Raw genomic sequence first — 17,687 nt, forward strand, 5'->3', positions numbered from 1 at the left:
AACTATCATTGCAATTAAGTGACCAGTTATTTTGCTCAACCCGTGAATATTTTTAAAAATATTCAAATTTCCAAACATTCTCTATTGAACACTGCTTTTCTGTCCAATTTTACAATCGAATAAGCACAGCAGGCACTGGGGAGGTGGCACACACTGGAATGGATGGAATATTTTATTATCACTTCAAGAGAGCCCGCTCCTCCACTCACTGGGCTCTCTTGAAGACCGGCATCTGTTTCCTAACTGTGGTGTTTAACGCAATTGGTTTTCTTTCAGGTTGGCAATGAGTCACCCTTCATTTCTATTTCTCGGCCTGTGAGCCGTTTGTCAGTTTAGACACATCTGATTTCCCCGGTAGTGTCGGCCTTTGGAGGGAATATGGTAATATTTGAATCCACAGTATTCTGTCAGAAAAGCAATTAAAGAAGGTGGATGGAAATATCTGGTTCATTAAAATTACAGCCAGTACACTGACCTGGCAGCTTTAGGTAGGAAATGGTCAAGCTTCATAATACCCCTTGATCCAGCCACACCACGGATGACACTTTAGTACAGACAGTAGAGTTGCTGCCTCACAGTTGCAGTGACCAAGTTCAATCCTGACTTTAGTATTCTAGAACTATCCTGCACACTAGGGACAATTTACCAATTTTACCAAAGCCAATTAACCTACAAACCTGTACATCTTTGGAGTGTGGGAGGAAACCGGAGCACCCGGAGAAAACCCATGCGGTCACGGGGAGAATGTGCAAACTTCATATAGACAGCACCTGAGGACAGGATTGAACCCAGGTGTCTGGCGCCGTAACTCTCACCAACTCTACAGCTGCGTTACTCTGCCACCCTGACCCTTGGCGCTATCTGTGTGGAGTTTGTATGCTCTCCCTGTGATCACATGGACTTTCTCAGGGTGCTCCTGTTTCCTCCTATACCCTCAAACATGCAGGTTAATGACTTAAATAGCCATTCTAAATTGCCCCTAATGTGTAAATGCCTGGTAGACTATGTGGGGTGGGTGCATGAGTTGATTGAAATGTGGAGAGAAAAAAATGATTTAGGGTACGGCCAATGCAAAAATTGGTGCTTGATGGACGATTGGATTTGGCCTGTTTCCATGCTCTGTCTATCAATGACCATGAAAGTGGATACGTTAAGATCTCTTTACATAGTCTCATTAACTTTACTGAAGTTTTTGGTTGGGAAATAATCTTAGTAAACGCATTAGTCATCTCAGTTATCTTGTTACCCATCGTACATTCTATCATGTAATAGTCACTATAATGTGAGTTGCAGGCGGGCTAACCAACATCTAGGTTTAGGTTTATTATCGCCACATTCACTGAGGTCCAGTGAAATGCTTTGTTTTGCATAATATCCAAATTGATCAGATATGCCATACATACTGTAGATACAATCAGTTCAAGCAAAATAGGTAGAGCAAGGAGGAAGATACAGAGTACAGAATATAGTCCTCAGCGCTGTAGCGCATCAGTTCCTTAGACAAAGTCCAATGTTCTTAATGGAGTAGAGGTTAATCATAACAGCACCCCCTATGAAAGGACTGTTCGAAAGTCCGATAACAGAGGGGAATAAGTACTTTCCTGAATCTGACAGTGCGTACTTTCAAGCTTCTGTGCCTTCTACCTGATTGGGAGCAGGGAGAAGAAGGAATGACTGAGGTGGGACAAGTCTTTGATTATGTTGGCTGTTCAGGTCGGGGGGAGTTCCCCCAGCCACAGGGACCATGTAATCCCTGCTACCTGCCTCATGGTCGGATAGTCGGCGACTAAACCCTCTCCCCCACCTGGTTTGCCAGGTGAAGAGGGGGCTGTGGACCCCCAGCAGGACCAAAAGCAAGACCTGTCAAAGGGCAGATGAGCTCTTAGCGAGCCAACGGCCATCCATACTTCAGTAGAAGTTGCGATCACTGTCGTACATAGCATTGTAAGGCACCGTGCCCGTTGATGTTTTCAACGATGGTGATGATGATGCTTTTCCAAGGCAGCGTGAAGTGTAGATGGAGTCAATGACATCTCGTTATTGTCTCAAGTTTAAAACACCACGGACAATAGTATGATGCGATAAAATGAAAGGATGACCAAATATTAGATGGTAGTCTCCTTAAATTAACACCAAACACATGAATTTACTCATCATAGGTTCAACATGTATATGATATTTGTTTATATTCTATATGTTGATTATGTTGCATATGATATTTGTTTATATTCTATATGTTGATTATGTTGCATATGATATTTGTTTATATTCTACTTAATAATGCAATGTTTTATCTAAGAACCTAGTATTTTATTCTAAATAAATATATGCTTGTTGATGAAAGGTTATCAACGTGGAATGTTAATCCTGTTTCTCTCTCACAGCTGTGCGTTACCATTTGAGTATTTCCAACATTCTTAGTTTTTAATTCAATAGACCAAGTAAGTCATTTATCCTTTCCATTTCCATGGGATGAAAATATACGTGAAATTTGTATCACCTTCTCACTGGTCCCAAAGAGGAATTACCAGGTAGTTTTCCATCGCTATTTGGCTTGCAGTATTATGGTCCCACTGGCAAATCCCTTGCGATATTTTCTTTTCAGATGGATTTGAGGATGAGGAGATGGCACCATTGCTGTTTGGTTTAGAGATACAGCGCAGAAACAGACCCTCTACACACTATCACTATCCTACACACACTAGGGATGATTTTATCCAATTTTACCAAGCCAATTCACCTACAAACAAGTACATCTTTGGAGTGTGGGAGGAAATTGGAACTCTCGGAGAAAACTCACGCGGGTCACGGGGCGAACGTACAAACTCCGTACAGACAGCACCCGTAGTCAGGATCGAAGTCGAGTCTCTGGCGTTGTATGGCAGTGATTCTACCACTGCGCCACCGTGCTGCCTCCATTTGTCACTGTACTTATTACATCTTTTTAAACAGTTTTGGTTTTGTGGTGTATATGTATCACTAGCTTTATCATTAGTGCTCGTCAACCCCAATCCATTTTTCCTAACAATGCATGGGGACTCAATGATCGACTGAACCATTTTTAATCCTTACCAAATAGCTTTTAAACAACTATGATAAATAGTAGAATGAAGGCTCTGCAGATGCTGATTTACAAAAAAAGACACACAGTTCTGGAGTAACTCAGCGGGTCAGGCAGCATCTCTGGAGAACGTGGATAAGTGACGTTTTGGGTCAGGAGCCTTCTTTGGACTATAGTTAGGAGTTACAATCTAGATTCCAAATAATTTACTTACTTAGTTTAGTTTAGAGATACAGCCCGGAAACAGGCCCTTCGGCCCACCTGCCGCCGACCAGTGATCCCCACACATTAACACTATCCTCCATCCACTAGGGACAATTTTTCATTTACCAAGCCAATTAACCTACAAACCTGTATGTCTTTGGAGTGTGGGAGGAAACCGAAGATCTGGAAGATCACGGGGAGAACGTACAAATGTCCGTACAGACAGCACCCGTGGTCGGGATCGAACCGGGTCTCTGACGCTGCATTCATTGTAAGGCAGCAACTCTACCTCTGCGCCACTGTGACCACCACTGTGACAAGTATTTATTATACTTGTATTGTCCATTTGTATGATACGCCTGGTGATTCTCAATCAGATTGTTTTAACATCCACTGGAAAGCCTACATATCATATTCTCGCATACACAAATTATAGTTGCCATGCAAATTGGTTTAAAAGTAAATAGAAACCATTTAACCTATTGTCTGAGAGTTAACAGCAGACCCAATTACTTTGCTTCGCCAAGTTGTTTATTGATTAAGCACGGATATGAAGATGCCATTCACATCTGAGCTCGTAATTATGCCCCAAAAGTATCACAGCTATTCACAGTGGCATTAAGATTCAAACAATATGCTATGTATATTTATTTTCCCTCTTGGGACATCAAGATTTATTATGCTGTTTGTCTGCTACAGATAGATTTCTACTAAGTGGCTTTCAGTGCATTTGTGTGCAGGGGGAAAAAGACTAATGTTAGTATCAAAGCAAACTATTGACATTTGAGTTTGACATACACTGAAAGGTTTTAAACATTAACTTTCCTTCACAAAGAAACAGAATGCAAAAGGTTATCAGCATGACCTAGCTTGCTTGTTAAACCAATGCAACAAAAACCATAAGCCACAGCATCCAATTAACATACCAACAATATAGTTCTTCAATTTTATTGTACAGGTATAAGGTACAGTATCCGGTCACTGGCATCTTGCCTTGAACAGAATTAGAGTGAAGTTGGGGGGGGAGCAGTAAGCTCCCAAATAAGGTAAGACACAACATGCTGGAGTAACTCAGTGGCTCAGGCAGAATTTCTGGAGAGAATTTCTGGGTGATGTTTCAGGTCAGGACCCTTCTTCAGATTCATTGTGGTGGAGGAAGGGGAATTACAAGTTGGAAGAGAAGTGGGGCGGGCCAAAGACTGGTGTGTGTAAACATAGAACTGCAGGTGCTACTTTACAAAACACGATACAAAGTGCTGGAGTGGCAGGTCGGGCAGCATTCTGGAAAACATGGTAATTGATCGGGGCTTCATTTAGTTAAGACAGATACAGAGATACCGAGTCCGCACCGACCAGCAATTCCCAGCACGTTAACTATACTACACACACTAGGGACAATTTTAAAACATTTATACCAACAACTAACCTGTACGTCTTTGGGGTGTGGGACGAAATGGAAGATCTCGCTAGAATCCCACTCGCTAGAATTTAGAAGATTAAGGGGGGATCTGATAGAAACTTACAAAATTCTTAAGGGGTTGGACAGACTAGATGCAGGAAGATTGTTCCCGATGTTGGGGAACAAGGGGTCACAGTTTAAGGATAAGGGGGAAGCCTTTTAGGACCGAGATGAGAAAAACATTTTTCACACAGTGAGTGGTGAATCTGTGGAATTCTCTGCCACAGAAGATAGTTGAGGCCAGTTCATTGGCTATATTTAAGAGGGAGTTAGATGTGGCCCTTGTGGCTAAAGGTATCAGGGGGTATGGAGAGAAGGCAGGTACGGGATACTGAGTTGGATGATCAGCCATGATCATATTGAATGGCGGTGCAGGCTAGAAGGGCCGAATGGCCTACTCCTGCACCTATTTTCTATGTTTCTATCTCAGAGAAAACCCACATGGCACAAGGAGAACATACAAACTCTGTACAGACAGCACCCGTAGTCGGGATCGAACCAGGGTCTCTGGCGCTGCAAGGCAGCAACTCCACCTATCCATGTTCTTCAGAGATGCTGCTTGTCCCGCTGAGTTGCCCCAACACTTTGTGTCCATGTTCTTCAGAGATGCTGCTTGGCCCGCTGAGTTGCCCCAACACTTTGTGTCTCTTTTTGTAAAGCAGATCTACAGTTCCATGTTTCTACATTGTGTGCTTCTGTGCGGTATATTCACCAGATTTATTTTTTTATAGTAGCATCATTATCACCCCTGTTAATAAGTTTTAAAAAACACAGTAAACTCAAATTTAATGGGCATGCCATGCAGTACCAGGATTCCAAACAAATAAATTACAAGTATAGTCGAAAAAAAGTTTTTAAAAAAAATATTAGTATGTCAGAAGAAATCTTATGTGAATACAGTAAAATAGAGAATCTGATCAACAGAAGAAACAGTATTCCTCTGGAACAGTTGGATCATTTATTTTTCCCCCAGTTTAAAACCCCATGGATACTTACACCATGCCTTAATAAAAAATACTGCTTCAAATATTAGATTGTAGATCTCCCTAAAATAACTCCAACAATTTCCACCCATGATAGATGATGAGTATGCACAGTAAATTCAATTTTTTATTTTGTGGCACATTTTTATCCAAAAAACTTTGATATTTTATTCAATATATCAGTCTGCTTTGTAGAGTGATTATTATTTGCTGTGATCAATCAACTAACATATTTCTGGTGAAGATAGACACAAAAAGCTGGAATAACTCAGCGGGACAGGGAGCATCTCTAGAGAGAAGGAATGAGTGACGTTTTGGATCGAGACCTTTCTTCAGACCTGTCTGAGTTGCTCCAGCTTTTTGTGTCTATCTATGCTTTAAACCAGCAACTGCAGTTCCTTCCTGCACAATATATGTCCGGTACATGAACAGTAGGTGAAATATGAAACTTATTATGTTGCACATTGCCCTATCCCTAAATTCCAAATAACCCATAAAACCAAGGTTTGAACAGTGCTGCTTGATTTAATATCTATTCATATATTTACCAAGAACAATGCCTTATTGCATGCAGAAAGACTTAAATGTTGAATTGGTGTTGACTTTTCAAATGTTTATGGCGGTATACATTCTCTTGTGTGTTTATTTTTATCAGTTGAGTTTTAGTGAATTATTCTTGCATTTGGATGACCTATCCCCATATGATGGATTTGCAATTTAAGTCTCAATAGTGAGAGAGTGCTTGCTGAATAATCAGTAGATCTGTACATTTTTGTTCATTCTGACATTCTGAAAAGCATTTAAAATCCCTGATGAATTCTTCATTGCCTGAAATGTTAATGTCTAATTATTAACGGTCGCCTCTCATTCCTGCAGAATTGACTTCCATTCCGACTCTGCAGAGTCCATTATCGCCAGTCAACCATGAGATTGGTTGCTTTGTGTTTCTCCCAATCTAGTGTTTGCAACACATTCTCCTTGGAGAAGGGACCAGGCCATTTGTGAGCACTTGTGCATGGACAGGAAGTCACTTACTTGCAAGTTATTTTAAAAATGTGTGTGATTCTCACTGGAACACATCTGGTTTGCTGCATGTTAGAAAACCAACAGCATTTAACGTGAGCAAGAGCCCAGTCTCTCTCTACGATGAACGGATCAAACTCCCCATCGCAATACAACAACTGAATGTAATAGAGTGAGAAATAATCCTCTCTTATGGTAAATCTGAGGAAAATATAACCTAATGATATCTTCCCCATTTTTAAAAAATGTTCAAACCTGCCAACTGAATAAATGCAGAGTGCATATCCGTGGTTCAGAAATTAAGATGTAAAACCGGACTATCAGAACTTATTTTTTCACAAAATTTTATAAAACCGTTTGATTTATGAAATTATTAATGAATCAATCAATGAAAGAATTATATTCAGTACATTCTATATAAAGAACATACCATTATAAAAATGAAGTACTTTCTATTTGAAGTCGAATGCCTGACCCGTTGAGTTACTCCAACTTTTTATGTCTATCTTCAGTTTAAACAAGAAGTTGCAGTTAATTCCTACACTATATGAATTAATGTTATTCATCTTTGTGGCACAAACTCTGAATCATCATGAACATGATGATAAATACATTAGAAAATTCAATATTAGAAATGTAAACAGAAATCACAAAGCAAAATTAAATTACTCCAGAACGGGAACCTGTTGATGTTTGGCATCATATCTGCCAAGAGCAGAGCTCATGGTCTCATCCTGTTTGTCACCATGAACTTTAGCTTGTCATATGTGAACTTAACAATGTGATCTGTGGCTGCAAACTTGTCACCCATGCTTCTCTTACCACCAGCCTCAAAGGTGCCAATGCTCTCCTAACCTGTATCTCTAACTTCCTGCAAGAAGTTACAACTCTCTAAGAACTCTGCACTCTGTCAATTCTGGCTTCCTATGCATTCTCCTTCCTTAATGTCACTGTATTATATGAATGAACCAACAGCCGATGAAGCCCTCATCTCTGGAATTCACTCCCTATAGCACTCAGTCTCTTCCCCCTTCCTCTCTTCTCCATGCTTCCCTTAACACTAAACCTTGGACCAATGTTTGGGTCACCCCTCCTACTTCCAGTGCTTTCTGGAGCTGATTTTTTTTTGTTTGTTTGTTTATTCTCCCGATAATAATTTTGGGCTGCTCTCCAATACCAGAGGCTCTAAATCAGTGGTTCCCAACGTGGGGCGTACGCCCCACAGGGGGGCAATTTGATTTTTAAGGGGGGCAATTGAGGAGGTCTGGGTCCTAAAAACATAAATGTTTCAGAGTAATTTTTTTTAAAAAAGTCACTCAATCACGCAAAGTACAACGAAGCGCCGAGGTCATGGGAGACATTTATTGAATCTATCACTTTTTAAATGATAAGAATTATATATCCCCACATGGGGGGGGGGCATCAGGATTTTAGAGGTGATTAGATGGGGCATGGCCAAAAAAAGGTTGGGAACCACTGCTCTAAATAAATACACGTGTTTTTTGTTGTCACTCAATCAAGCAAAGTACAAATTCCTATAGTACATAATCTATCAGAACGGAACAAAAGGGGTGACTTACATAAGAGATATAGTCTTTCAGACATGACATTGAACTGAATTCTGCCTGCCCTTTTCAAGAGCAATTCATAATCCTTCTCATATCCTGACTAATATTCAATCCACAACTTAAATTATCAAGACATTTCTTTTGATTGTGGAATCTTCATTTATATATTTTTTTAAACAATTTAATTTTACAATTAATAATAATGAATACCCTTCTAATTTAATGTTCAAGAAGGAACTGCAGATGCTAGAAAATCGAAGGTAGACAAAAATGCTGGAGAAACTCAGCGGGTGCGGCAGCATCTATGGAGCGAAGGAAATAGGCAAAGAGAGAAACTACATCTGAAGAAAGGTTTCGGCTCAAAACGTTGCCTATTTCCTTTGTTCCATAGATACTGCCACACCCACTGAGTTTCTCCAGCATTGTTGTCTACCTTTAAAGTAATTTAATGTTTGTTCAAAAGGAAAGTATCACCAGTGTAACAATTACAATGTAATTCTATCACCTTAACAGCACTGAAAATGTGTTTGAATTTGCAGAGCACTGAATATCTGTTTGAATTTGCCACAGCATGCAAGGATGATTTAATCTTACAAGACTCTTGAAATGGAATTAAACATTTGGGGTCTAGACTTGCCCAGACTGCAACCATCGTTTCTTCGCAACACATTCCTGTTCGGCAAATCCAAATGATATAATCACTGCCCCGCACAATCATAGAACTCTTTCAGCTGACTGATTAAATAATTTGGCTTCGGTTATAGGTGGCATTTGCAGTTCTCCACTCCTTTTTTTTCCAACGATTCTCTCGGCTGAAGAAAATGGGAATATTTTATTCTCCAGGAATTGCGTTTGTTTATGAGTTAGCAGTCTGAATTTCAAAGCCAATGATTATCCTTTTCACAGTCAATGATTATCCTTCAGCCAGCATCTAAACTGGATGGGGACAAAGGGACCATCGATGTTGGAATCTTGGTTAAAACACAAAGTGCTGGAGGAACTCAACGGGTCAGGTGGCATCCAGGGAGGGAATGGACAGGCAAAGTTTTGGGTTAAGACCCTCCTTCAGACTAATTGGAATAGAGAAGAGAAAGCTGGAAAAGATGGGTGGGGGCAGGACCTGTCCTAGGCTCATACAGTTCATTCAGAAAGTAGTCTGACCACTTCACTTTTTCCACATTTTATTACCTTACAGCCTTATTTTTAAATGGATTAAATTTATTTTTTAATCATCAATCTACACGCAATGCCCAAGAATTAAGAAGCAAAAACAGGTATTTAGACATTTTTGCTAAGTAAATAAAAAGAAATAACTGAAATATCACATTAACACAAGTATTCAGACCCTTTGTTATGAGACTCAAAATTGAGCTTAGGTTCATCCAGGTTACATTGATTATTCTTGAGATGTTTCTACAACTTGATTGGAGTCCACCAGTGGTAAATTAAATTGATTGGACATGATTTGGAAAGGCACACACCTGTCTATATAAGGTCCCACAGGTGACAGGACGTCAGAGCAAAAATCATGCCATGAAGATGAATGAATTGTCCGTAGGCATTCAAGACAGGATTGTGTCAAGACACAGATCTGGGAAAACAATTTCTGCGGCATTGCAGGTCCTGAGGAGCATAGTGGCGTCCGTCATTCTGAAATGGAAGAACTTTGGAACCACCAGGACTCTTCATAGTGCTGGCCACCCGGCCAAACTGAGCAATCGGGGGAGAAGGGCCTTGGACAGGGAGGTGACCAAGAACCCGATGGTCACACTGACAGAGTTCCGAGATGGGAGAACCTTCCAGAAGGACAACTATATCTGCAGCACTCCACCAATCAGGCCTTTATAGTAGAGTGGCCAGCCAGAAGCCACTCCTCAGTAAAAGGCACATGACAGCCCACTTGGAGTTTGCCAAAAAGCATGAGAAACAAGATTCACTCATCTGATGAAATCAAGATTGAACTCTTTAGCCTGAATGCCGAGCGTCACTTCCGGAGGAAACCAGGCACTGCTCATTACCTGGCCAATACCATATCTACGGTGAAGCATGGTGGTGGCTGCATCATGCTGTGGGGATGGTTTTCGAGGATATCGGGGAAAAATGAACGGAGCAAAGTTCATAGAGATCCTTGATGAAAACCTGCTCCAGAGCGTTCTGGACCTTAGACTAGGGTGGAGGTTCACCTGCCATCAGGACAATGACCCTAAGCACACAGCCAAGACAATGCAGGAGTGGCTTCGTGACAAGTCTGTGAATGTCCTTGAGTGGCTCAGTTAGAACCCAGAATGACTTGAAAATAGCTGTGCATTGACGCTCCCCATCCAACCTGACAGAGCTTGAGAGGATCTGCAGAGAAGAATGGGAGAAATTACCCAAATACAGGTGTGCCAAGCTTGTAACATCATACCCAAGACAATTTGAGGCTGTAATCGTTGCCAAAGGTGCCTCAACAAAGTACTGAGCAAAGGGTCAGAATACTGATGTTAATATGATATTTCTTTTTTAATTACTTTACAAACATTTCTAAATACCTGTTTTTGCTTTTTTATTATGGGGTACTGTGTGTAGATTGATGATTTAAAAAAAAAATCAATCCATTTTAGAATAAGGTTGTAACATAAGAAAATGTGAAGGGGTCTGAATACTTTCTGAATGCACTGTAAGTAGTAGCTGGATACAGAAGAGTGGAGGGGCATGGTAAGTGACAAAAGCTGAAGATAAACATAAAATGCTGGAGTAACTTTGCGGGACAGGCTTTCTCTGTAGAGAAAGAATGGGTGACCTTATTTATTTTCTCATTGTCCATGCAACACTGATATGCACCAATTGATGTGCAACTGGTGACATTCAAATTACTATATATTGGCCTGGAAGTTTTTTTGATTTCCTAAAATTATTAAAACTACAATAATAATGCTATACTGCTTAGTATTCATGCAATGACGGACATAATTTGTCTGACCCTTCAATCATCATTTATTTTTACCCTCTGCAGGGCAACTGAATGCAATCACTCCCCTTTTCGTAGCCCCACCCCCTCTGCATCATGATAACAACTATATACAGTTTAAATCAGTTGGCATATGAATGATCAATATTCATCCCCTATGTACAAGGATTCTAACACTGCAGTGATAGGCTACAACTAGATTACTGTTCTGTCCACTATGGTAGAGAGGAATCCACAGCTCAGGAAGAGGCTCTTTTACCCACTTCTTATCTTGTCAGAGGAAGATTGACAATGTTTTGTCCAAGTTAGGAGATCCATTCAGAATTACAATAAAATGAGAGAAAGTAAACCAGCCATCAATTGAAGTTCTCTGTCTAAACAGTCAAAATTCAATCTGTATTCTGACATATTTCTAGAGAATATGTAAAAAGGGAACCAGATTCAGATTCAATTTTAATTGTCATTGTCAGTGTACAGTACAGAGACAACGAAATGCATTTAGCATCTCCCTGGAAGAGCGACATAGCAAATGATTTGAATAAATAATAATAAGTGTCCGGGGGGGGGGTGGTGATTGGCAGTCACCGAGGTACGTTGTTGAGTAGAGTGACAGCCGCCGGGAAGAAGCTGTTCCTCGACCTGCTGGTTCGGCAACGTGTGTGTGTGTGTGTGTGTGTGTGTGTGTGTGTGTGTGTGTGTGTGTGTGTGTGATATGTGTGTGATGTTGAGAGAGATGAATATAGCAGAATCTTCCTATTGTTATTCCCATAGCTTTTTCAATTCATTTCTTGAGAAAAGGGATTATATAATGTAACAAAAAAAATTGCTGGAGGAACTCGGCAGACCAGGCAGCCTCTGTGGAGAAAAATGGGCAGCCGACTGTTTGGGTTGGGATACTTCTTCGTGCTGTTTGACTTGCTGAGTTCAGCTAATGCTTGTTTTTGTTTCCCTCAAGATTCCAGCATCTGCAGTCTCTTGTGTCTTCATAAATGTCAAGCTTCATAAATGTCAAGCTTTCTAATCAAACACAAGGTACATAAAATTGCAGATAATTTGTCAAAACCTCCAGTATCACAGATAAGTCGATATCATATAAATCTAAAGCTCCAGTCCCCCTCGCAAGATATATATATTTTTTAAGTTTGAGACTCTTTGCAAGTGTGTGATACAAGCCATAAATGCACTTGTTTTTGTTTTGGGAACGGGTTTGATTTTCTTCGCAATTATTAATTAGATATCAGGCAAGTGGAAAAAATTCTACCTGACTTTTGCTTTGTAAATGGTGAAAAGCCATTGGAAAGTCAAGGGGTGAGTCACCCATCACAGGATACCCAGCCTCCGATCCGCTTTGGTTGCCATGGTATTATATGGCTGGTTCAATTGTATTTCTATTCAAATGTAATCCCTAGAACAGTAATGGTGGGTGGTGGTAATGCCACGGGTCAGATATTGCTCTCTTGTTGGAGATAGTCATTGTATGGCACTAAAGATACTTGCCATTTACCAACCATGCCTGGATGCTGCTTTAGTCTTGTTGCATGCACGTTTGGATTGGTGTACCATCTTTGGAGCAGAAAATCGGTAGCAAATGTCAATACCTCCAGCATCACAGAAAGGGTGATTTCGCCCTTTTCACACAAAGGGTAGTGGGTGCATGAAACAAGCTGCCAGAGGGGGTAATTGAGGCAGGGGTCATCCCATCATTTCAGAAACAGTTTGACAGGTACATGGATCGAACAGGTTTGGACCAAACATGGGCAGATGGGACTAGTGTAGTTGGGACATGTTGGCCAATGTGGGCAAGTTGGGCTGAAGGGCCTGTTTCCACACTGTATCACTCTATGACTCTAAATGGAACTGATCATTGTCCTATTGACAGATACTATCCCCACTTGTGCGGTATTGATGGAAGGGCTGGCATCATTGAGTTGCCAAACATGGTTAGGCCAAAGGCACAGTCCTGAGGAATAACTGCAGTGATGTTCTGAGCCTGGGACTATTGATCTCCAACCACAGCCATCCTCTTTTGTGAAAGGCATGACTCCAATCATTGGGAGTCTTTTCCCCTTGATGCCCATTGACCAGCTTTGCATGGGCTCTTCAGTGCTGCACTGTCAAATGCCACGCTTATATCGAGGCAATCACACCCACCTCTCCTCTGGAGTTCAGTGATTTGGTCGACAATAGGATGAGGTCTGGGTGGGCTGATCCTGACAAAACTGCATTTCAGTGAACTGATTATTGGTGAGTAAGTGCATGTGCAGTGTCAACGTGTTTCATCATTTTGTTAATGATTAAGAATAAACCAATTTTGAGGTAATTGACCTGATTAGATTGGTCCTGTATATTTGTGGATAGGACATATGTTGGATGGGTGCCAATGTGTACTGTACTGGAACAGCTTGGCCAGAAGAACAATAGAGCACTATTTCTAGAGTGCAAATCATTGTTGTCTGGTCACCTAATCTTTATACTATTCAGCGTGGTGAGCCATTGAATTCGGTGGGGAGTGATTTGAATGGAATTGATTTGTGTTGTGAGATGGTGGAGATCTCGGGTGGAAGCCGAGCCAGATCCTCCATTCAGCACCTTTGGCTGAACATGGGGACAAATACCTCATCCTTTAGGATGACACCTGCCTCGGCTACACCTTCATTGAAAACTAGGATGTTCTTGGAGCACTTCCTTCTGGTGGCCAATGAATTGTCCACGACCATTCACAACTAGATGAACATAGGAGCTTTCATTAAATGAGATGGTTGTGGGATGGCATAGCTTTGCCAATTGCTTGACGTCTTTGCAGTTATCAGATATAGTCTTGGGGTTCAGTCACATCAGATTGGTAGTTTGCTTTTGAGAAAAGAGATGCTGCTCCCCACATGCCTTCTGCACTTATCATTGCACCTGGATCACCCTATAACTTGAATGGAATGGCAGAGTTAAGGATATGCTGGCTGAGGTAACAAAAGGGTGACATGGTGATGGTAGAGTTGCTATCTTACAGTGCCAGAGAACTGGGTTCGATCCTGACTACTGGTGCTGTCTGTATAAAGTTTGTACGTTCTCTGCGTGGGTTTTCTCTGGGAGCTCCGGTTTCCTCCCACACTCGAAAGATGTACAGGTTTGTAGGCTGATTGGCCTGAAAAATTTGTAAATTGTCCCTAGTCTGTGTTGGGCTGTGTTAGTGTGCAGGGATTGCTGGTCGGCGTAGATTCGGTAGGCCGAAAGGCCTGTTTCTGCACTGTATCTTTAAACTAAATTGGAGTGGAGTACAATTCTGCAAACTCCGATGATTCGCCTTCCGTGATGCTCAGTTATGAGATGCTGGATCTGTTATGAACTAATCCCATTTGGCACAACTGCCATGCCACATGACACAATAATCCGTTAAGACACCTTTACAGTATTTGTACTGCACATGTCAAGCATAATTCCTTTAGAAATTCCAAAATATTATAAATAACAAGGAGGGTTTGTGGAAAATGATTTTAACCCAAACAAAATTGCCACTGATGGGGGGGGGGGCAGCGTTTTGTGTGTGTCCCTGTTGATGGCTGGTGCTCGGTTTTCGCCGGGCCAGGGGGGTTGGCCGAGGGGATGCCGCTGGGTGCTGTGGGGGGCGGGTCAGGCAACATCTCTGGAGAAGGGTCTTGACCCGAAATATCGCCTATTCCTTTTCTCCAGGGATGCTGCCGGTCTCGCTGAGTTGCTGCAGCGTTTTGTGTGTGTCCCTGTTGATGGCTGGTGCTCGGTTTTCGCCGGGCCAGGGGGGTTGGCCGGTGGCCGCTGGGTGAGGCGGGGGATGCGGCTGGTGGTACCCGGCCTGTCGGGGAGCAGGGTTGGGTTGGAGTTGGTGTCTTCTCTTCGCTGGCTGTGGGCCGGTGCTCCGGGCCGGTGTCCCGTCAGTTCAGTCTTCTCTGGCCGCCCCCCCGGGTGGGGTTGGGACACTCGAGGGGGGGACGATCCAGTGGCAGTTCGGCAGCATTTGCGGCACTGGGGACCCAAGTTCCATCCTGGCTGTGGATGAGTCACGAGTCTGTGTGCGTGTAGTTGCCGAGAATGTTTCCCCCCCCCCCCCCCTTTTCCCCATTCGCATCTGCCCTTCTATCTGCCCCGCTATCTTTCTCCCTCACTATCTCGCTGTTGTACCCCTGTTCCACAGATTAAATATATTTTTACACATAAATGATGAATAAAGATAAGAATTTATACACAGTTTATACAGTCAGCGCTTTGATCGCTTTTTCTTTATAGGGTGATTTCACGAAAGGTCACTGGAGCGTAGATCCGCACCTTTCGATGTTTTTAACGGGTGGGAAAGTGCATGTTTTCCCATTCACTAACATGTACCGGATGTATAGCATGTATAGCATGTACTCCAGTTGAGATTTTCGGTCACGTGGGTGCGGATCTACGCTCCAGTGACCTTTCGTGAAATCACCCTATAGCGAGTGACCTTTGACAAATCCCATGATGCCTTGCGCTTTTCGGAATACCAAACTCGTTTATTATCTGACATTTGAAAGAATATAATGCTGATTAGCAGAATTGGGAAAATCATGTAAAATCCTGTAGCTATGTCTAAAAGACCACATCCTTTAACTTTTAATTAAATTATTGATCATTGATATAACATTCAACATATTTTAGGGTTTGCAGCTATTATTGCACCTTATTGACAACTACAAAGGTTGGGCTCCTGAAGGAAGTCTAATTTCATGACCCTGCTTTGTGCTCAGCCTCTTCTCCTGAAATAGCAATTATTTTAAAGTCCAAATTAATATGTCATCCCATCTACAAATTGATTTATGTTCTTCAATAACTTGTAACACAAACATACACCATGGAGACTGAAGTTGCTATTTGGAATGGAACTGCTTTTGTTTACAAATCCAAAAGGTACTTTAAAACAAAGATGCAATTAAAAAAAATACCTGTAGAACATGTTTCTAAAGTAAAAGCACATGTGTTTCTGGCTTGGATCACACAACGTTGGGCGTTTGCAAACCTCAAATTTACATAAAGGCCGCCAGCATACTTTGTTAGTGACATTTGAAAATGATCTTCACCTTTCCATAATATGCCACTGCTTAATAAGGTTGCAATGTGTGGGCCTCGCTTACAATGAACATTAATAGTCTCCCTCTAAAGATGGCTGCTAGATGACACGCCAGAACTAAACTGAGTTTCTTCTTGAAAAGGATTCCAATGTGCATTTAAAAACAACTTGTATGTGCATCCGTGGAGAATTTCAGCGGAATTTTGCACAGTTCTTGTTTGTACATTTTTTTTTAAATCCTGAATTAAGTTTATTTTGATTGTTCATAAATGGACAAGATCAAAATATATCGATTTATTTATTTATATAGTCAAGAATATTTCGCGTTCTTGCCATGAAGGCATGGGGAACGTATGATTATGTTTACCAGTTGCCCCTGGACTATGCTATCATTCGGAAATCTCCAGTCTTTTCACTCTTTGATATACCCACCCTGTCTGCGGCAGGGTTTTGTTTTATTCATTGTGGATCACATTGCACCGCGTTCTTGTTGGAGGTTGACAGTAAATTTAACTTGGAATAGAATTAGCGAAGGAGGTGAGAGTACAAGCCCGTTAAAACATACCGAGAGCCTTCCCTGTGCTGCAGCGGGTGCAGGCTATGCACTGCATGGAGTTTAGCTCAGAACCCACACTCCCTGTTGAAACTCGCACTCGTTCAGCTACTTTAGAAAACTTTCTGGCACTTGATTTTTTCACTCCTTACACGAATCCCTCTTTTTAAAACTTTGCAATCACCAGTGCACAAAGGGAGACCTTACCTCGTCTGCACATCTTAACTCACAAGGTTCTGATGTTTCATTTCCATCGATTCTCCTTAATGCGCATTGAAAACTCCGTGGAATTCAGAAGCTCCATTGAAGACAAGCGAGAGCACAAAGCCGCTCCCACACTGTATTAACCTCTTCGGTTCCGTGTTGGTTGAATGGGAGAAGCGACAATGTTAGAATGGTTTGAATTATATTTAATCACGCATAAAACAAAGCATGCTGAAACTTCAGCGCCTTTCTGGGTTTCCTCTGAAGTAAATTGCCAGTACGAATGATCCCAATTGTCTCATACAAGTATGTTTTCATTCTTCTTCTTATCTAAGATGGAATCAAAATAGTTGCAGCCCCTACTTTCCCAAGCGCCGAGAAGGTTAAGTCAATTATTGCTGAAAAGGGAAGACATAACGTTACAACTCAATACTCTTATACAATAATGTGGTTCATATACAATAGCTACGAATGTGGTGTTCATAAGGAAGCATAGGAAGCATCTCTGGTGATAGGTACACCCTTACAAACTGACTATAAAATGTCGCAATCTATATTGTACAAAATTGCCGCCGAGATACTCCAGAACATCATGTTTTTGTTTTGGTGTAAACCAGGATCTA

General features: G+C 41.5%; 1 protein-coding gene across 1 annotated transcript in view; it reads right to left on the reverse strand.

Moving 5' to 3' along the window:
• Window positions 1-17,226, reverse strand: part of LOC129709755 (keratinocyte-associated protein 3-like) — a 28,785-nt gene extending 11,559 nt beyond the window's left edge. Inside the window, exon 1 of the mRNA XM_055656313.1 lies at window positions 17,068-17,226. Within this exon, the coding sequence (XP_055512288.1) occupies window positions 17,068-17,080 (13 nt within the window). The 5' untranslated portion in view covers window positions 17,081-17,226. The remainder of the gene's footprint in view (window positions 1-17,067) is intronic.
• Between the last annotated feature and the right edge of the window lie 461 nt (window positions 17,227-17,687).

This window comes from Leucoraja erinacea, chromosome 26 (genome assembly GCF_028641065.1).
Source record: "Leucoraja erinacea ecotype New England chromosome 26, Leri_hhj_1, whole genome shotgun sequence".
NCBI classification, from domain to species: Eukaryota; Metazoa; Chordata; class Chondrichthyes; order Rajiformes; family Rajidae; genus Leucoraja; species Leucoraja erinaceus.